Source organism: Trachypithecus francoisi, unplaced genomic scaffold (genome assembly GCF_009764315.1).
Source record: "Trachypithecus francoisi isolate TF-2019V2 unplaced genomic scaffold, Tfra_2.0 Lachesis_group6, whole genome shotgun sequence".
Taxonomy (NCBI): Eukaryota; Metazoa; Chordata; class Mammalia; order Primates; family Cercopithecidae; genus Trachypithecus; species Trachypithecus francoisi.
The window spans coordinates 101,596,575-101,619,361 of NW_022681471.1; the positions used below are offsets into that span (position 1 = coordinate 101,596,575).

At 35.8% G+C, this 22,787-nt stretch overlaps 1 protein-coding gene across 1 annotated transcript in view; it reads right to left on the reverse strand.

Annotated features, from left to right (window-relative positions):
- The window catches only part of CFAP47 (cilia and flagella associated protein 47), a 480,485-nt gene that overhangs the window by 163,343 nt on the left and 294,355 nt on the right, over positions 1 to 22,787 (reverse strand). The window contains 4 exon segments of the mRNA XM_033201412.1: positions 2,016 to 2,127; positions 5,425 to 5,598; positions 6,211 to 6,354; positions 7,283 to 7,479. Of these exon segments, the coding sequence (XP_033057303.1) occupies positions 2,016 to 2,127; positions 5,425 to 5,598; positions 6,211 to 6,354; positions 7,283 to 7,479 (627 nt within the window).

The window sequence follows — 22,787 nt, forward strand, 5'->3', positions numbered from 1 at the left end:
GATTAGTTAGCAGCTGTTCAGAAGCAATTGTATTTATACTGTTTAATCTATAGTTTAAGTCTTCCAATAGTAATATCAATAAAAATTAGAGCTAAGTTCCCTTTTACAGGCTGTTTTTTTCCAAAGCATAATGGGACAATTAATTTAACTCTAAAGCACAGCCCTGGGAAGAGCTAATGTGATCACGTCTTGTAAATATTTTTCAAAATTATGAATCCTGTAAAATGGTTTGTATAGCCAGAAACATTAACCTAATTCATCCTCACTTAACAATGTATCCTGAGCTACATTTAACTTCACCAAATACGTTCTAAATTCTTTCAAACCAACATGTTAATAGTCCATATCTGAATAGTAAAAATGTGTATTGAAATATTGTGGTGTCACAAAAGCTGCTACAACAACAACAGAAAAGATTACAGAAAGGAAAGGCTTGCCAAATCTAATTATTTAATTTTTCGTAAGTCTATTCCAATAACTTTAAGAGTTTGATTCACAGACCAGGGGCTTTGTGGTCGTTATAAACATTCCGAATTCAATGATGTTTCACTGTTTGTGGTTTCTTATGTGTTGCTTCTCAGAAGTAGTAGAACTCACTGCTTTCTACAGAACAGGAAATTGAAATTGACTATGTTTTATCGAAACTAATTACGCCAATTCTGAATGACTTGCTGCCTTTTATGAAAGACTAGTTAAAACTCTAAAATTAAGGAAAATATACCAACTACTAGGACTGTCAGTGACAATTAAAATGAAAACTAAAATTTAAATTTCTTTAAATCAATTCACTTCTTATGGATTACCTAAAAAGTAGTAAAATATGTTACTTTACTGAAATATTTGAACTAGAGACATTATAGCTCAAATCTACCTATCAAATGAGGACTTATTAATGGGGTTTGTAAATCCAAACATCTCAAAAACAAGAGGCAGATTTCAGAAGATGCTAACAATTTTTGCTGTGTTGGCATTTGAGGTTAAGCACACTGGAAGCAGGGAGTAGGGATGGGCAGCTGTTTCCTCCTACATAAATTCTATTACAGTGGTAATAATTGGATCACTGTGGTTGGCACTCTGAAATTTCCCTTCTACTTTTTAATAGCATAGGCATCCAGTATGCTCTCTGCACTTTCTTCTTTGCAGCAGCTCTCTATCACTTCTATACCAGATATAAACCCTTCCCTCAAACACTTTGTTGAGATAAGCAGGGATGAGAGGCTAGTACATCCAAGGAGCAGTAGACACCACCACATATGTAAGTGTAGAAAGAATATGTGTATATGTATATGCTTTCTACACTTCTAAAGTTGTATCCACTTACCTACATTATCAGAATTTCCTCCACAGTATCCAACTACCATAGGGAATTTAATTTTCTCTCAAATAGGACAACTTATTCCTTTGATGAATCACAATCCCTCAGTACTAGCTATTACTCTTCTATCACTTCTTACTCCTCTCCCTTCAAAAAGTAACCGGAACACCTCTCCTCCTATTCTCATGTAAGTAGTTCTGTTCAGGGACCATTGGGGAAATCTGCATAAATAAATACTTTATTGCAGACAAGGGAAGATAAAGGAAAAAAAATTCACATATATCAAACCTTTCACTTATTTTTCATATATCAAGTAAATGCATGTGAATGTTTTTATGATATCCAGTCCTGTAAATAAACATTCTCTTAAAATGTCATTGGGTTGATACACGGGTATAACTATTTGAAAGTATTTATCACATTTTAAATGTAAATACCCTTAATTAAATATTTTCATTTATAGAAATTTGTTCCACAAATAAGTTTGAAGAAATGGCCAAGATAATACAGCACTAGACATAAAATGTATGCATCAAAGACCTGATTATTTAGAAAGCTAATGACTGAAATGTAAAACTAAATTTTCTTCTGAGTCATTTAATAGAAGAGGAAATACAAATTGCATTTCTATTTTGTCTCATCATATTTCCATCCTAGTGTAGTAGGAAAATGACTAATATTTTATTAATGGATTTTATACCTTTCAATATACCACGTTTCCAAGGGCGCACATTAATCAGGTATAGAATTTCTTTATAAGGGTATACGGAAATTTGTGGATTTCCCCACACTATCGGAAGATCTGCAGTTACCTATAAAAGATATTCAAAAACAAGAATTATCTAGTATCAACATAAAATATTTTCTATGCTTTAGTACATTACACTACATGAAATTACTGTAACAAGTTAAAGCATAGAACAAACTGAAATTTAATTTAAATACTCCCAATAAAATTATTCACTTTTTTAAAAAACAGCAAGACAAAAATTCTACATCCAGTAGAAGAGAAATCTAAGAACAAAACTATTTAAAAATGGAACAAAGGAAATTACTCTTACAAAACAAATAATGCTTATATTCTGTTACTACTTATATCAAGATCATTGATGCTTAGAAAGTCTGAATAGCTCTCATCGACCATGCACAATTGTCTTTAGGCAGTTTGATATACAAAAGAGATGAACCGTTTCAATAAATTTCTACATCAGTATTAATAAAACAAACAAAAAATATTTAAGCAGCATTTGACCACACCTTGGCTAAACCCAACTTTCAGTTTCCTGAGTGCTTATATCTTTCTACTTCCCCACTGCTCAGGGAAACACTAATCTACTTTGTGTCTCTACATATAAGCCTATTATGAACAATTATTAGTAATGAAATTAAACAGTATGATGTGGACTTTTATCACTGACTTTTTTATTTAGCATACTTTTGAAAACTTTTTCATACTCTTAATGGATGAGAAATTACATATATTTATAATTACAACATGATGTTCTGGTATATGTATACATTGTGAAATGGCTAAATCAAACTAATTAATCTATGCATTATCTCACATAGTTATTATTTTGTGGTGAACAAAAAAAATCTATTCTCTCAGCTCTTTTCAAGAATACGTTGTTATAATTATCGTAACCATGTTGTACACTAGATCTAATAATTCTCTTCAACTTATTTCTTCTAACTGAAATTTTGTGTCCTTGATTTACATCTCTCCAACAACTCCCCTCATCAGCCCCTGATAACTACCATTCTACTCTCCACTTCCATGAACTGAACTTGTTTAGATTCCACATATAATTGAGATTATGCAGTATTTGTTTTTCTGTGCCTGGCTTACTTCACTCAACATAATGGCCTCCAGGTTCATCCATGTCACAAATGACAGGATTTCCTTCTGTCTTAAGACTGAATAGTATTTCATTGTGTATTTATCACATTTTCTTTATCCATTCATTTGTTGATGGACACAGGTTCAGTCCATATCTTGGCTATTGTGAATAATGCCGCAATGAACATGAAAGTGCAGATAATTTTTTGACATAGAGATTTCAACTCTTTTCAATATATACCCAGCAGTGGAATTACAGAATCATATGATAGTTATATTTTTAATTTTTGGAAGAAACTTCATAATGTTTATCGTAATGGCTGTACGAATTTACACTCTCACCAACTGTTTAAAAGAGTTTTCCTTTATCCACATACAGAAATAAGGATGCTTTTGATGCATGAAACTTGAAATCAGAAGATTAGAGGAATAAAAGGACCAGATAAGTAATAATCAAGGTTTGATTATCACTTGATAATCCATGTTAAGGAATTAATGTCAAGGAAACAAGAAATGTAGAATAATATAAAATAAAGGGTGAATAGCATTAAGAAGGTAGGTCAACAGTATCAAACTTCACATGTTACTGGTCTTGAGTTCACAGAGGTCACAGCAAAGGAAACAATCAATGAAATAAAAGGCAACCTGAGGAATGGGCAAAATATTTGCAAATTACATAGGTGATATGAGGATAATAGTTAAAATGTATTAGTCTATTTTCATGCTGCTGATAAAGATACACCCAAGACTGGGTAATTTATAAAGAAATATCTTTTTAATGGACACACACTTCCATGTGGCTGGGGAGGCCTCACTATCATGGTAAAAAGTAACAGATACGTCTTACATGGTGGTAAGCCAGAGAGAACATGTGCAGGGGAACTTCCCTTTATAAAACCATCAGATCTCATGAGACTTATTCATTATCACGAGGACAGTGTGGGAAAAACCAGCCCACATGATTCAATTACCTCCCACCAGGTCCCACCCATGACCATGGGAATTATGGGAGCTACAATTCAAGATGAGATCTGGGTGGGGACACAGCCAAACCATATCATAAAATATAAGGAAAACACAACTCAACAGAAAAAAAAGACATTAAAATCCAGATATCTCTATAAAAAAATGGGCAAAGGACTAGGTTTTGATTTTGAAGGTAAGAGATGGCACTGAAAAATTTCAGCCAGACGTGAAAAGATAAGAGTTTCCTTTAGAATATTAATTTCATTTACAATCTAGCAAAGAAAGAAGAGGAAAACCAAGGCACATATTTATCAGGGTTACCAAAAAAGCAAAGAGTAAACCCAGAGAATTTACAAACTTCTGTAGTCCCCTCTAAAACTGAATTCAGGCACCTATACTAGGTAGACATTTGAAGCTTCTTTTGAGGATCCTATTAAGCAAGTAATTATTTGTAGATAATTGTAGGAGTGAGTGGAAAATGTTATTTAAAGATTGGTTTAAACGAACCAAGTGAGGATGGAAGAGTATAATGCTTCATAAAAAAATAATGATATAGGCCAGGCACAGCGGCTCATGCCTGTAATCCAAGCACTTTGGGAGGCGAAGGTGGGTGGATAACTTGAGGCCAGGAGTTTGATTCCAGCCTGGCCAACATGGTGGAACCCCATCTCTACAAAAAATATAAAAAGTAGCTGGGTGTGGTGGCACATGCCTATAATCCCAGCTACTTGGGAGGCTGAGACACAAGATTCACCTGAACCCAGGAGGTGGAGGTTGCAGTGAGCCAAGATCATACCACTGCCCTCCAACTTGAGCAATAGATCAAAAAAAAAAAAAAACAAAACCTAAAACAAAAAATAAATAAGTGAAAGGATGTAAACAATTATGCATTCCTTAGTATTTCCACTATTATTCACACTGGTAAATAATAGGCTACACTTCTGAAATTTTGTTTTGCCTACAGATTTCACGTTAAAATTTTAAAAGATGTTTGTAAATATTTTTGAAAACACCTTTTATTATCATGTACAATTTTTCAATGAAAAGCGCATGACTCAAATAAGATTTTAATGTGCTTCATAGTTATATAAATATAAGACTTATTTCATCCTAATTCAACTTTATAATTGAAATGATATTTAAAAGCTGTTGGACTAATAATAGGATTGTAAACATCTTATGTGACACTGCTTCATCTGATTAAGTAAAACTAAATGTTTAAAAAACTGTTTGTAATTATTATAGTTCATGTGATTCACCATATTCAGAAGAAAACACTTTCACACTAAAAATAAATGCTTACCTTAAATGTTAGGGCAGTATTTGTCAAATTAGGCAATGTTATATGTTTTTGTGTCACATTCCCCACTTGACATTCCACAGTAATGTGTTCCAAGGCTGAAGGTTTTTTTCCAACCCCTTTTATGTCAAAGATGTGCTCCATACCATCTACTTCATTTTGTAGAATAAGTTTACCCTATGAGAAATCAGACAAATTTCAGGTCTATAGGAGTCATAGTTAAATGTTAAACAACCTCTGCTCTCTTACTAATCTTGTGTCTGGTTAATAAAATGAGCTTGTAGAGAGGTGTTAGTCATTGACTTTTTCAATACACAAATAAATGCTTCTACCGAACACATAAAGACAAATTTCTGGTGAAAAGTCATTTATTTCTCATTACCCTCTCTCTCTAACTTACAGAATGTATATAGGCATTCTCATACACAGCAATTATATGCATGTCTACTTCCATGTAAAAGAAATATTGTCTTAAGAAAGTATTTTCTGATATACCAATTTCTTTAATGAACAGGAAGGAAAAGTAATTATCTTACTTTGTTCAGCATGCTGTAAAAAATTAATTTGAACGCTAGTATTCACAGACAAAAATATTGTTATGTTCATGATGTTTATGCTTCATATTAAAACATGTATTAAAGTTTTAAGTAAAAATAGTCAAATACATGGAAAATATTAACTTTTCTGCTAAGAAGTTGTACTATCAATTAAAAGACTAATGTCATACATCAGTTTACTGACTAATGATACTATTAATTAATACTGGGGAAAATATCAATGAGTTCATACCGTAATGACACATTCAAAAATAGGTTTGAATGTGAGAGGATACTGCACAATTTCACCCGGTCCAACATGTAAATCAACAGGTCCACAAAACCATTCTCCTTCTATAGTAACTCGAAATGTACATTTATCATTTGTTTGATTTTTCTAAAGCATTAAAAAGGTACAAAAATATTAGAGGGATGATATTGATGAAATTGAATTACATATGAATTCTTGGTGTTTTTTATAACATTATATATTGTATTTTTAATTGTATTTCCTAGGAATCACCATTGGAAAGTCATATTTGTTAAGAATAAATATCAAAAATGTAAACATAAGGCATAATGATGACTATATGTTCTTTCTATGTCAAATAAAAGCATTGCCTCATTGATCTATCAAAGGATTATTTAATATCTAAAGAAATTTCCCTTTGTCTCACTTACTAATTGCCAGTAAAATGATAAAATGGCCTTAGAGGACACTCTTTACTCCTAATTCGAGGTAATAACAGGTATTCTAACTGGTAGATTGCTCACATAGCAAAGATTATATGTCTCATCAGAACAAAATTTTGTGCTTCAGATTGACTTTTGTCATGTCTTTAATAATTAGACAAACAAACCAAAAAAGGCAATTTATCCCTCTAAAAAGCCAAACTTCTTTACAATTACCTTACCTTCTTTTACACTATATTGTCACTCTGGCTAATAAGTAGCCAAGCTACAGCCAATCGTTGTTCTCAGTGCCTATGAACCCATCTTAACCAAGTATTAGATCACAACAGAAATTAGAGTAGAGTGACCTGAGAGTCCATAACTCTGCTTTGTGAAGCAAGAAGGAATTTAATGATACATTAAGGACATTGGAGTTAATTGTTTTAAGCAAAAAGATCCAGCAGAAGTGATTGATGAGATGAGTAACAGAGTAACATTTATATTTAGGAAGAGATTCTGACACAAATATGAAGAAATAATTGACAGCAGATAAGACAATCAGAAATTTGTAATAGTTCAAGATGAGACATCTAGAGGACTTTGACACAGTGGCAATATGAATAAAGAAAGGTACCAAAAAAGTTTATACATACTACTGGAATATTCTGAGTAAGGGCTTCAAATGCTGGTGTTTCAAACTCAAATGTGGCCTCTGGTTGTTCTTCATTCACAATACCTTCAACATAATAGGCACGCACATCATACCTTGATTTCAATAAAATTTTACAAGGGTAGCGTCCAGGATGGAGAGGAAGAAATTGCAAAGGAAGTGGTACAGATCCATCTGAAACTATCAAAATAATTTTAAAACAGTTCATTTAAAATCATATAAAACCTAAAATTCATCTTGGTAAGCAATATTTAATATTATTATATTAAATTGTACTGCATAACCTAAAATAGGTTTCACTGGGATAACACACTATCTCTAAGTCTCCAGGGCTTACTATGCAAGCTTATTTATCAATTAGATAAATAAGTCAGAGAACAGTCTGCTCCTCAAAGTCACTCAGGACTCCCTACTGTGAAAGATACTACCATCTTGCAGTTGTACCATAACAAACATCTCTGTTCTTTGGCTGAGAGGTCAGGGGAAAAGGAATGGCTGGAAGTTTGCTCAAGGACTTTTCAGTTTTCAGCTCAAAATCAATATGCACATTACATTTAACTGGCAAGACCCAGCTATGTGACTCTACCTAATTGAAAGGGGGCTGAGATATAAGGAAATATATGCAATATTAGATGGGCTTTACTGTCTGCCACATTTCTACGACTTAGAGGTGCTCTGTCTCACAGCAATCAAAATAATTTGCAACTTGGCTAGCAGATAGAAATAATTTTTTCATAGTTAATAACCAATGGAACCAGAAACGGCCATGTGTAATTAACACTTCTCATAACACCCTGTTATAATATTTATCTTAAGTTAATAGCTAATTTTACTTCCTATGCTAGGTGAGCTATCTAGTCTCATTCTTTCCTTTCGGGCAACACCACTTTTTCTCTGAAGGTCACCATTTTCTTAGCTTCCATAAAGTGAGAAAATAGTTATAAAAATTTGGCAACCCAAAAGTAGAATGCAGTATAAGAACATAATACAAATTTCATGGTTAATGCCAAAATATTTAAATAGTCAACGAACAACAAATGATTTTAAAAACGTCTGACGCTTAATTCTGTGGAAGGAAGTTCTCTGAAACCAAGAAAACAAATCAAGCCTATCAATCAATGGACCAGACACATATTATGACATTAAATGGCTATAATTTTAATTCTTTTGCAGTGACACTTCAAATGTGAAAGGTGGCACGTTGTTTTCAAATACAATGAAATTTATATGCCAAGATATGCAAGAACATTTATATGCAAGAGCATTATATACAAGAACATTAACTACCCTAAATCCTTTATCAAACAAGAGTTATGTGTGTGTGTTATAAAGTATACATTATGTAATGTTATATATTATACCTTACATTAATTGAATATTATATAGCATACATTCCATATCTATGTTGCTATATGTAATACAGTATATATAATGTATAATGTTACATTTAATAGTACATATTAAAACATGCTGATAATGCATAACATTTGAAATTTGTATTACATCTAACAAGTCCAAGAGCATCAGCTGGTCTGAGGAAAAAACAGTTACTCTCAAAGGCTCTCAGAATGTTATTTTTGTTCCATCCTAGTCAAGTATAAACTTAATTTTAGAATACATTTTTTTCTTGGCAAAAAGGACTTTAGGCACATTTTATTATCTGTTGTTAATCGATTAGTTTTATCCTGAGAGAGGTATTTGGGTTGTGGCAATCTCAACAGAACAAATCAGCATGGAAAATTATTTGTTGTTTTAATAACAGGCATAAAGAGAACTTATTTTTTTGTCTTGGATGAAGAGAATGAAATAAAAATATTTAGAATATGTAATTTAAATAGAATTCTATTAGTTTCGATTTATTTTATTTAAATGAGAATTAAACTTCAGAAAATTTTGAGAATTGCAGAATAACTATTGTTTTCATCAAAGATAAAAAACTTCTAGCTCTTTAATGCTACACAATCATTGCAACGCACAAGTTCAAGTATAAAATTTCTGTCGAAAGCTTTATGTTATACATTTCTGTTTCCAAAAAGATGTTCATTTACTAATGATTGGTGAGTCTGAAAGTTAAAGCCAAAGACATTCTTAAGTGTACATTTTCCAACTCATGAAATGTTTATGAGCAAGGACCTTAAGGACTACACAATGTCAGCCCCCTCTCCCTTACAAATCCAAAAGGAAACCCATTATAATAGTGGAATTTGTAGAAATTATAGTTTTAATTTTGATGATGTATTTATAAATCAATATCTGTTTCATTTTTAAATATCCAAAATAATTTTATTAAGTTGTATCAGAAACATAAGTAGGGGTGATATATATTATAAATAAGAGATTTAAAAACTTCTGGGTTAAGATATTTATTTGACAGTATTTGGGTCCCTGTCAGATGTAAACTAGCAGAGGTAGAAACCATTTTGATCTTCAGAAATTTGGAAATTTTACTGGACACATTGTGCCGTCATATCATAATGGGACATGTTTTCATAAACTTATTTCCAATTCTGGACTGTAGCAAATGCTGTCCACGCCTTGACATGTCCCCTTTAAGTATGCCTTAAAGGGCATGGATTTATCGATACCTGTGACTTTCTCCTTAGAAAGTTCTCTCTAAACAAAGAATGGTACTCAGTTCTCACATAGATAATCCAGAAGGGGTAGTAAAAGCCTGCAGGAGCAGTACCAAACCAAAAATTGATCAAAATTGGTAAATAACAAAGAATAAAAAAACCTGTTTTCTTGCCCTTTGGTTAGAAGAACTCTGAGGTGAATTTGACACCAACTTCCAGAGGCCCCCAGTGGGACTGAGACCCAATTGCCTGCAATGATAACCTGTTAATTAAAACCCCCGGAATTGGTTTCTTCTCTTTGCAGTCTCCCACTCCCCTACCTATGCTTTGAGATCACCTCTCAAGCTACTTGCTCTCAAGACCAGATCTCAGGGTCTGCTGTTGGAATTACCCAGCTTAACACCTGCCCCAAATCCTAGGATACAGAGGTTCCTGCCCTGGTCTCATGCTTTCTAGGGCCTTACTCTGATCCTCCTCTGGCATTGCCTCTCTGCACATGCAAGAAATACATGGGCCCAATGGGGCAGGTCTATATGGATCCCAGCCCTACCCATGGTTCAAGTTCATGAGACATTATAATTCACAATCCATAGTTCCTTGATCCTGTTTACAGTGCTTTCACGAGACTCTTCCCTAGGTCAGTCCTCCTGGTAGAGGACTCCTAGACCTGTGCAGTAACTAAGAGGTCATTATTAGGAGGGTATGGACCAAGAGTAAGTGTGTGGGCTGACATATTCACATGTTTAAACATAAGAACCATTAGAGTGCATGTTAGAGTTGAAAGACAGAAGAGAATGGTGTGGGCACCTGAATAGCATCCAGCTACCCTGTGCTGTCATTTTCTAGTGCAAAACTCTGAGGAGTCCAAAAATTCTAAATTCAAACTTGGTCTTCAAGGTTCTTATAAAGTTAGATTTGTTAAAATGCATTTTACATAGAATAATAGAATGTATTCTGTTTTGAAATGTGTTAGTTTGATTTATAAGTTTTTAAAATTTAGACATATGTTATGTGGGCTTCCATTTGAACTCTTGACTTGGGCATAACAAATGTTAGGGACTATCTGGATCTGTCCCTTCCATCCCTACTCAACTCAGATGTAGTTAACCTGTATCTTTTCTTTACACGTGTGGCAACTGTCAGGATTCTATATTTAAAGATAACTGAATATATGTAAATTTACTGAAAAATTACAATTACTGAAGAAAATAAAGAAACATAAAGAAAGGGTTTCTTGAAGTAAAGACTACATCATTTCATTTAACTTTGGTTATTGTAAGAAATCAGTGCTATCTACAGTTTTTCAAATAACCCATAAAAATATACTCTGTTCAGATCCTAGAATAGGTCATAGTTGGAACAAAAAATCAATACCATTGTTTTGTTCAGCTACAACTGCATAACAAACTACCCAAAAACTTAGTGATTTAAAGCAACAACCATTCATTTGCTCATAATTCTGTGGCCTGAGCTCATTTGGGACAGCTTATCATCTCCACATGGTACTACCTGGATATTTTGACCTGTATATATCCTGGGTATTGACTGTGGCCTTTGGATCTCAGCTGGGAATTCTGTCCTTGAGCACTCTAATCCTATATGAGATGAGCCCAATCGTTTTTCATAGAGTACATAAGAACTACCAGCAGCAAAAAAGAGATTAATGTAAAAGAAGCTATCAAATGTCTGCCTCTTTCCCATTCCTAAATGATCCTTTGTCCAAAGCAAGTCACGTGGCCACAACCAGGGCAATGAGGAAAGGGAGACTATACAAAACCTGTGTATAGGCAGATATGATCAACTTGGGCTTTTACTGTAATAATCTACAGTGCACTAACTGCAGAGAAAGATACATGTGTAAAACTTGTGACCTGAAAAAGATAAAATCAACTGAGAGTTAAAAACCCTCTTTTTTCAGTTTTGGTTCCAATTCTACATTGTGAGACCTTAAGCAAACAACTTAAGGTTTTTTACAAACTCAACTTTTTTTTTTGTTTTTCTTTCATTTTTCAACCACAAGTTTATTTTCTAAATTTACTCCATATATTTTTAATACCAGAAAAGGGTTTATTTCCCCCCATGGATACAAGGTAGTCCCTCCCAGATATTTTTGGCATGTGATTTTAAAACTGAAAACCATCTAAAAATAGTTGTGAAAGCTAAGATATAAGCATTATTTTAATATCCTCCAACTATTTAAGAACATCGATTTTTTAAACAATTTTTAACTTTATAATTTTTTAAATTTTAGCTTTTATTTTAGATACAGGGAGTTACATGTGTTGAATTTTTACATGGGTATATTGGACCCAGGTAGTGGGTATAGTACCTAGTAAGTAGTTAATCAACCCGCACACTCCTCCAAACTTCTTAATCTCTTTCAATGAGTGGGATTTGATTAATAGCTTTCAAAAAATTTTATTTTCTGGCTTAGATGTACTGTGTATGAACAATATTTAAAATGGAATTAACATATAAAACAAAGGAAACTGGAGATCTGGTTGAAGTAGAATGAGGAGCTGGAAGTCCCCATTTACTACCATGGCCTCACTACAGATAAGCCAAAGCAATTCAGAAGAATTCTGGGGCTTCATAGAATATAATTTGATTAACTAATTTATTAGACTTGTTTGTGCCTTAATAGGTGACAATTATATAAAAACACATCAAACATATGGAAGAGATTAAGTAATATAGTAAGTTGAACACTGCCTTCTATAGTTGTTTTTGGTATATTATTATTATTTTTTTTTGAGACGGAGTCTCGCTCTGTTGCCCAGGCTGGAGTGCAGTGGCCGGATCTCAGCTCACTGCAAGCTCCGCCTCCCGGGTTCACGCCATTCTCCTGCCTCAGCCTCCTGAGCAGCTGGGACTACAGGCGCCCGCCACCTCGCCCGGCTAGTTTTTTGTATATTTTAGTAGAGACGGGGTTTCACCATGTTAGCCAGGATGGTCTCGATCTCCTGACCTCGTGATCCACCCGTCTCGGCCTCCCAAAGTACTGGGATTACAGGCTTGAGCCACCGCGCCCGGCCTTTGGTATATTATTAACAAACAGTAGTCAGAGCTTTTAATTCAGAAAATGAATAATCAAGAATGAATAATTATATTTACTACATGTATATACATAATTGTATAATATTTATTATTAGAAAACATGAATAATTATATTTTAGAGAATTTTTTGGCCTATTTGTTAATCACACTGCCACCTACTACTAAAAACTCTTAATGTAAGCTTTTTTTCTATTGTATAAGTCAAAAGACTAACTTACCTGCTCTCTTAGGCCATTCTCGCATTGCTATAAAGAAATACCTGAGACTAGGAAATTTATTTAAGTAAAAAAACAGTTTAATTTGCTTATGGTTCTGCAAGCTACAAAGGAAGCATGGAAGTATCTGCTTGGTTTCTGGGGAGGACTCAGGAAACTTACAATCATGGCAGAAGACAAAGCAGGAGTAGGTATCTTACATGGCAGAACACGAGTAAGAGAAGAGAGTGGAAGGAGGTACTATACACTTTTAAACAACTAGACCTCGCTAGAACTCACTCACTATCCTGAGTACAGCATCAAGAGTATGGTGCTAAACCATTCATGTGAAACCACCCCTAAGATCTAATCACCTCCTACTAGTTCCCTCTTCCAATATGGTGATTACAATTTAAAATGAGATTTGAGCAGGGACACAGATCCAAACCATATCACAAGTACAGTGAACTTTTTCCCATTTTAGTTATTTTATTATATTTTTGTAGGCACATGAGTATCTGAATCACAAATACTTTGGAAAAGTAAGTGATTGATTGTGCGCTAACAACTGCTCATTACTGTTTCCTCTTTAATAAAAATATGAAATGTAGCCATAGACATTAAAAAGAGAATTCAGCAGTTAAAAAAATTGACAGTCTTTATTTTGTAAAAAATTTGTGTTAGTAGAAATTTTGTTTAATATGGTCCACTCAGAAAAAAAAAAATTCTAAAATGGACTAGCTGCTTAAATTGTTATACTTATTATAATATTCAATAAAATAATAATTTAAAATAATAAAAACCTATACTTACTATTGGCAAATTCAATTTTTAAAATATTGGTTAAAATTGATTTTATTATTTAAAAAGAGGTTGGACTACTTTTCCTTTTCTATCACCAGGGAGATTTAAAATAATATAATACTTAGGGGGTAAAAGACAAAGAGTGATAGGAAGAGAGAGGGGAAAGGAAAAGGAAAGAAAGCAAGAAAAGAAGAAAAAAGGAGGATAAATCTAAAGGAGAGGGGAAGTAGGAATTGAGGAAGGAAAATGAAAAGTATTTGGAATGCTAAAAGACTGTCATATGACCCTTTTTACCTGACCAACCTCAAATGCCTGAGAGCACTGGACTTGCCTTCCCATGAAGTTTATAAGTATCTGCCACAAGGGCAGACTGGTATGCAGTTCCCTGAATGACTTTACTGAAAAGTGGTAAGTGCACATTCTCCCAGGTACCCTAAAGCACAGGGAAAGAAGGTCATAGACAGATATCAGAGTGCTGTAGTATGTAAATGGCAAGGATGGCCAATCATTACCAGCAAAGCCAAGCTAGCCTTAAGAGCTATAGGAACACTTATTAATTTTGTTGTTTAAGTCTAGTAGGGCTTTATTAACCTTCTGTCTGCTTGATCTGCCAATTATTGAGAGAGATCTAATAAGATCTTCCACTGTCGGGGGGCGGAGCAAGATGGCCGAATAGGAACAGCTCCAGTCTCCAACTCCCAGCGCGAGCGACACAGAAGACCGGTGATTTCTGCATTTTCAACTGAGGTACTGGGGTCATCTCTCTAGGGAGTGCCGGACAATCGGTGCTGGTCAGCTGCTGCAGCCTGACCAGCGTGAGCTGAAGCAGGGCGAGGCATCGCCTCACCTGGAAGCGCAAGGGGGAAGGGAATCCCTTTTCCTAGCCAGGGGAACTGAGACACACAACACCTGGAAAATCGGGTAACTCCCACCCCAATACTGCGCTTGAAGGAAACAGGCACACCAGGAGAATATATCCCACACCTGGCCGGGAGGGTCCCACGCCCACGGAGCCTCCCTCACTGCTAACACAGCCGTCTGCGGCGATCTATCCGCAAGGCAGCAGCGAGGCTGGGGGAGGGGCGCCCGCCATTGCTGAGGCTTAAGTAGGTAAACAAGCCGCTGGGAAGCTCGAACTGGGTGGAGCTCACAGCAGCTCAAGGAAGCCTGCCTGTCTCTGTAGACTCTACCGCTGCGGACAGCGCACAGCTGCAGTCCATTAGGGGAAAGAGCGGGGGCGGTGCAGACCCGAACGACTCTGTCTGACAGCTTTGGGGAGAGCCGTGGATCTCCTAACGCGGAGGTTGAGATCTGAGAACGGACAGACTGCCTGCTCAGGTGGGTCCCTGACCCCTGAGCAGCCTAGCTGGGAGACATCCCCCACTAGGGGCAGTCTGACACCCCACACCTCACAGGGTGGCGTCACCCCTGAGAGGAAACTTCCAAAGAAAGAATCAGACAGGTACACTCGCTGTTCAGCAATATTCTATCTTCGGCAACCTCTGCTGCTGATACCCAGGCAAACAGGGTCTGGAGTGGACCTCAAGCAATCTCCAACAGACCAACAGACAGTCCTTCTGACTGTCAGACGGAAAACTATCAAACAGGAAGGACACCTATACCAAAACCCCATCAGTACGTCACCATCATCAAAGTCCAGAGACAGATAAAACCACAAAGATGGGGAAGAAGCAGGGCAGAAAAGCTGGAAATTCAAAAAATAAGAGCGCATCTCCCCCTGCAAAGGAGCGCAGCCCATCGCCAGCAACGGATCAAAGCTGGTCAGAGAATGACTTTGACGAGATGAGAGAAGAAGGCTTCAGTCCATCAAACCTCTCAGAGCTAAAGGAGGAATTACGTACCCAGCGCAAAGAAACTAAAAATCTTGAAAAAAAAGTGGAAGAATTGACAGCTAGACTAATTAATGCAGAGAAGATCATAAACGAAATGACAGAGATGAAAACCATGACACGAGAAATACGTGACAAATGCACAAGCTTCAGTAACCGACTCGATCAACTGGAAGAAAGAGTATCAGCGATTGAGGATCAAATGAATGAAATGAAGCGAGAAGAGAAACCAAAAGAAAAAAGAAGAAAAAGAAATGAACAAAGCCTGCAAGAAGTATGGGATTATGTAAAAAGACCAAATCTACGTCTGATTGGGGTGCCTGAAAGTGAGGGGGAAAATGGAACCAAGTTGGAAAACACTCTTCAGGATATCATCCAGGAGAACTTCCCCAACCTAGTAGGGCAGGCCAACATTCAAATTCAGGAAATACAGAGAACGCCACAAAGATACTCCTCCAGAAGAGCAACTCCAAGACACATCACTGCCAGATTCACCAAGTTGAAATGAAGGAAAAAATCTTAAGGGCAGCCAGAGAGAAAGGTCGGATTACCCACAAAGGGAAGCCCATCAGAATAACAGCAGACCTCTCGGCAGAAACTCTACAAGCCAGAAGAGAGTGGGGGCCAATATTCAACGTTCTTAAAGAAAAGAATTTTCAACCCAGAATTTCATATCCAGCCAAACTAAGCTTCATCAGTGAAGGAGAAATAAAATCCTTTACAGATAAGCAAATGCTTAGAGATTTTGTCACCACCAGGCCTGCCTTACAAGAGACCCTGAAGGAAGCCCTAAACATGGAAAGGAACAAGCGGTACCAGCCATTGCAAAAACATGCCAAAATGGAAAGAACATCGAGGCTAGGAAGAAACTGCATCAACTAACGAGCAAAATAACCAGTTAATATCATAATGACAGGATCAAGTTCACACATAACAATATTAACCTTAAATGTCAATGGACTAAATGCTCCAATTAAAAGACACAGACTGGCAAACTGGATAAAGAGTCAAGACCCATCAGTCTGCTGTATTCAGGAGACCCATCTCACATGCAGAGACATACATAGGCTCAAAATAAAGGGATGGAGGAAGATCTACCAAGCAAATGGAGAACAAAAAAAAGCAGGGGTTGCAATCCTAGTCTCTGATAAAACAGACTTTAAACCATCAAAGATCAAAAGAGACAAAGAAGGCCATTACATAATGGTAAAGGGATCAATTCAACAGGAAGAGCTAACTCTCCTAAATATATATGCACCCAATACAGGAGCACCCAGATTCATAAAGCAAGTCCTTAGAGACCTACAAAGAGACTTAGACTCCCATACAATAATAATGGGAGACTTCAACACTCCACTGTCAACATTAGACAGATCAACGAGACAGAAAGTTAACAAGGATATCCAGGAATTGAACTCATCTCTGCACCAAGCGGACCTAATAGACATCTATAGAACTCTCCACCCCAAATCAACAGAATATACATTCTTCTCAGCACCACATCGCACTTATTCCAAAATTGACCACATAATTGGAAGTAAAGCACTCCTCAGCAAATGTACAAGAACAGAAATTATAACAAACTGTCTCTCAGACCACAGTGCAATCAAACTAGAACTCAGGACTAAGAAACTCAATCAAAACCGCTCAACTACATGGAAACTGAACAACCTGCTCCTGAATGACTACTGGGTACATAACGAAATGAAAGCAGAAATAAAGATGTTCTTTGAAACCAATGAGAACAAAGATACAACATACCAGAATCTCTGGGACACATTTAAAGCAGTGTGTAGAGGGAAATTTATAGCACTAAATGCCCACAAGAGAAAGCAGGAGAGATCTAAAATTGACACTCTAACATCACAATTAAAAGAACTAGAGAGGCAAGAGCAAACACATTCAAAAGCTAGCAGAAGGCAAGAAATAACTAAGATCAGAGCAGAACTGAAGGAGATAGAGACACAAAAAACCCTCCAAAAAATCAATGAATCCAGGAGTTGGTTTTTTGAAAAGATCAACAAAATTGACAGACCGCTAGCTAGACTAATAAAGAAGAAAAGAGAGAGGAATCAAATAGACGCAATAAAAAATGATAAAGGGGATATCACCACCGACCCCACAGAAATACAAACAACCATCAGAGAATACTATAAATGCCTCTACGCAAATCAACTAGAAAATCTAGAAGAAATGGATAATTTCCTGGACACTTACACTCTCCCAAGACTAAACCAGGAAGAAGTTGAATCCCTGAATAGACCAATAGCAGGCTCTGAAATTGAGGCAACAATTAATAGCCTACCCACCAAAAAAAGTCCAGGACCAGATGGATTCACAGCTGAATTCTACCAGAGGTACAAGGAGGAGCTGGTACCATTCCTTCTGAAACTATTTCAATCAATAGAAAAAGAGGGAATCCTCCCTAACTCTTTTTATGAGGCCAACATCATCCTGATACCAAAGCCTGGCAGAGACACAACAAAAAAAGAGAATTTTAGACCAATATCCCTGATGAACATCGATGCAAAAATCCTCAATAAAATACTGGCAAACCGGCTTCAGCAGCACATCAAAAAGCTTATCCACCATGATCAAGTGGGCTTCATCCCTGGGATGCAAGGCTGGTTCAACATTCGCAAATCAATAAACGTAATCCAGCATATAAACAGAACCAAAGACAAGAACCACATAATTATCTCAATAGATGCAGAAAAGGCTTTTGACAAAATTCTACAGCCCTTTATGCTAAAAACGCTCAATAAATTTGGTATTGATGGAACGTACCTCAAAATAATAAGAGCTATTTATGACAAACCCACTGCTAATATCATACTGAATGGGCAAAAACTGGAAAAATTCCCTTTGAAAACTGGCACAAGACAGGGATGCCCTCTCTCACCACTCCTATTCAACATAGTGTTGGAAGTTCTGGCTAGGGCAATCAGGCAAGAGAAAGAAATCAAGGGTATCCAGTTAGGAAAAGAAGAAGTCAAATTGTCCCTGTTTGCAGATGACATGATTGTATATTTAGAAAACCCCATTGTCTCAGCCCAAAATCTCCTTAAGCTCATAAGCAACTTCAGCAAAGTCTCAGGATACAAAGTTAATGTGCAAAAATCACAAGCATTCTTATACACCAGTAAGAGACAAGCAGAGAGCCAAATCAGGAATGAACTTCCATTCACAATTGCTTCAAAGAGAATAAAATACATAGGAATCCAGCTTACAAGGGATGTAAAGGACCTCTTCAAGGAGAACTACAAACCACTGCTCAGTGAAATGAAAGAGGACACAAACAAATGGAAGAACATACCATGCTCATGGATAGGAAGAATCAATATCGTGAAAATGGCCATACTGCCCAAGGTAATTATAGATTCAATGCCATCCCCATCAAGCTACCAATGACTTTCTTCACAGAATTGGAAAAAACTGCTTTAAAGTTCATATGGAACCAAAAAAGAGCCCGCATTGCCAAGACAATCCTAAGTCAAAAGGACAAAGCTGGAGGCATCACGCTACCTGACTTCAAACTATACTACAAGGCTACAGTAACCAAAACAGCGTGGTACTGGTACCACAACAGAGATATAGTCCAATGGAACAGAACAGAGTCCTCAGAAATAATACCACACATCTACAGCCATCTGATCTTTGACAATCCTGAGAGAAACAAGAAATGGGGAAAGGATTCCCTATTTAATAAATGGTGCTGGGAAAATTGGCTAGCCATAAGTAGAAAGCTGAAACTGGATCCTTTCCTTACCCCTTATACGAAAATTAATTCAAGATGGATTAGAGACTTAAATGTTAGACCTAATACCATAAAAACCCTAGAAGAAAATCTAGGTAGTACCATTCAGGACATAGGCATGGGCAAGGACTTCATGTCTAAAACACCAAAAGCAACGGCAGCAAAAGCAAAATTGACACATGGGATCTAATTAAACTAAAGAGCTTTTGCACAGCTAAAGAAACTACCATCAGAGTGAACAGGCAACCTACAGAATGGGAAAAATTTTTGCAACCTACTCATCTGACAAAGGGCTAATATCCAGAATCTACAAAGAACTCAAACAAATATACAAGAAAAAAACAAACAACCCCATCAAAAAGTGGGCAAAGGATATGAACAGACATTTCTCAAAAGAAGACATCCATACAGCCAACAGACACATGAAAAAATGCTCATCATCACTCGCCATCAGAGAAATGCAAATCAAAACCACAATGAGATACCATCTCACACCAGTTAGAATGGCAATCATTAAGAAGTCAGGAAACAACAGGTGTTGGAGAGGATGTGGAGAAATAGGAACACTTTTACACTGTTGGTGGGATTGTAAACTAGTTCAACCATTATGGAAAACAGTATGGCGATTCCTCAAGGATCTAGAACTAGATGTACCATATGACCCAGCCATCCCACTACTGGGTATATACCCAAAGGATTATAAATTACTCTACTACAAAGACACATGCACACGTATGTTTATTGCGGCACTATTCCCAATAGCAAAGACTTGGAATCAACCCAAATGTCCATCTGTGACAGACTGGATTAAGAAAATGTGGCACATATACACCATGGAATACTATGCAGCCATCAAAAAGGATGAGTTTGCGTCCTTTGTAGGGACATGGATGCAGCTGGAAACCATCATTCTTAGCAAACTATCACAAGAAGAGAAAACCAAACACCGCATGTTCTCACTCATAGGTGGGAACTGAACAATGAGATCACTTGGACTCGGGAAGGGGAACATCACACACTGGGGCCTATCATGGGGAGGGGGGAGGAGGGAGGTATTGCATTGGGGAGTTATACATGATATAAACGTCATGCACATGTACCCTAGAACTTAAAGTATAATAAAAAATAAAAAATAAAAAATAAAAAATAAAAAAATAAAAAATAAAAAAAAAAAGATCTTGCACTGTCATTAGAATTTGTTCATTTCTCTTTTTACATTAATTTATTTTGGCTTTATACATTTTGAGAATATGTGTTTGGGTATAAATGATTTCAAAGTTTCTTCTCTAAGTTGGACGTTTTCCTTTTTAAATTAAGTAATACATTTATTTACCACAAAGTCTACTTGTTTTAATATTAATACATCTATGCCAGCTATTTTATGATTAGTAAATACCTGGTATAGGTTTTTTGATATTTTACCAGGAAATTTTATAAACAGTATAAAGCTACATTAAATATCACCTTTTATGGTTTAGTCTGTTCATATTTATTATAATTAATGATATATTTGTGTTTATTTTAACATTTCATTTTGTACCACACTTTATCCCGTTTTATTTTGTTCTTTTCTATTCTTGAATTCTATTGAATTTATCAAGTTTTGTTTATTTTCATTTATGCCTCTACCGGTTTAGAAATTACACATTCTATACCTATACTTTTCATTGCCCCAAATATTCAACATCTATATTTCACATAAAAATATCTTACAGTAATTCAACCCTGGTCTCTAAAATGTAAGAACTTTACATGCCTATAATGGCAAATCCTTCCTTATAAAGTTGTTGTCTAGCAATTGAGCTCACTTTGTTTTGGTAACACCTGAATTATTGATTCTTATTATTATTTCTACAGTCAGTTCCTCATGGGAGTTACCCACATTTACTGATTATTTTAGTAACCATTATTCTTAGATCCCAATTCTCTCTTCTGAATTCAATTTCCTTCACCAATAAGAGGGCTTATGCTTGTTCTTTTACCAAAATCTCTGAGTTTTAAATGGTCTCACGTTCATTGTTGAATTACAAATGTTTTTATTTCATCTTTACTCATGAGTGATAGTTCACAAGGATATAAAATTCTAGACTGGCAGTTAATTTTCATCAGCACTATACTGCTATTGTCTTTTGGTTTCTAATGGTACTGTTGGTAATTCTGCCTTCAGTATAACTTTTGTTCCTTTAAAAATAATCTGCCTTTTTTCTGTCATTGCTTTTTGGAATTTATCTTATCTTTGCTATTCTATGGTTTCACTATGACCTATCTATCTATGCGTAAATTTAGGTATTCTTCTATTGTCTTCTGGTATTGTAGACATTTTGTTTCTGCTTTTCCTTATTCTCATTTGCTCCTAGTAAGATAAGAAATGTATCTGATTTAGGTGGTCACTTGTAGAGCACCTCATTCCATATTTACTTTACAGCAATCTCTTAGTTCTAACTATGGAGGTAACTCAATATGCTGCCCTTGGGCCCATTTCCTGTATCAAACAAGCATCTACCTATTAAATGTAGGTGGGGTACTTGTTTGGTTGGTTTTTCATGCCCTGGCAGTTTTGTAATGATCTAAAGAAAAATTTACATCTTAAAAAAATATATAACATATACATATGTAGGTATACATATAAAAAACAGGATATACATATATATATATATATATATATATCTCTTCCTGTTAACAGGTTGAGTATTCCTTATCCGAAATGCCTGGGGCCAGAAGTATTTTAGATTTCAGAATTTTTCAGATTTTGGAATACACGCATATGCATAATGAGATAACTTAGGGATAGGACCCAAGTCTAAACAGGAAATTCATTTGTGCTTCATATACACATTATACACATAGCCTGAAGGTAATTTTACATGCTATTTTAAGAAATTTTGTTCATTAAACAAGTTTTGACTGCCTTTTGACTGTGACTTAACATGAGATCAAATGTGAAATTTTCCACCTGGGGCACCATGTTGGTGATCAAAATGTTTCTGATTTTGAGCATTGGGAGTTTTGGAGCATTCAAATTTTGGATTTCCATGTTGGTTACTCAACCTATAATCAATAATGTGAACCCTGAAAATCTGAGACAGGTCTCAGTTAATTCAGAAAGTTTATTGTGCTAAGGTTGAGGATGCATGCCTGTGATGTGACATGGTCTCAAGAGGTCCTGACAACATGTGCTCAAGGTGGTAGGGGCACAACTTGGTTTTATACATTTTAGGGAGACATGAGACATCAATCAATATGTGTAAGATGT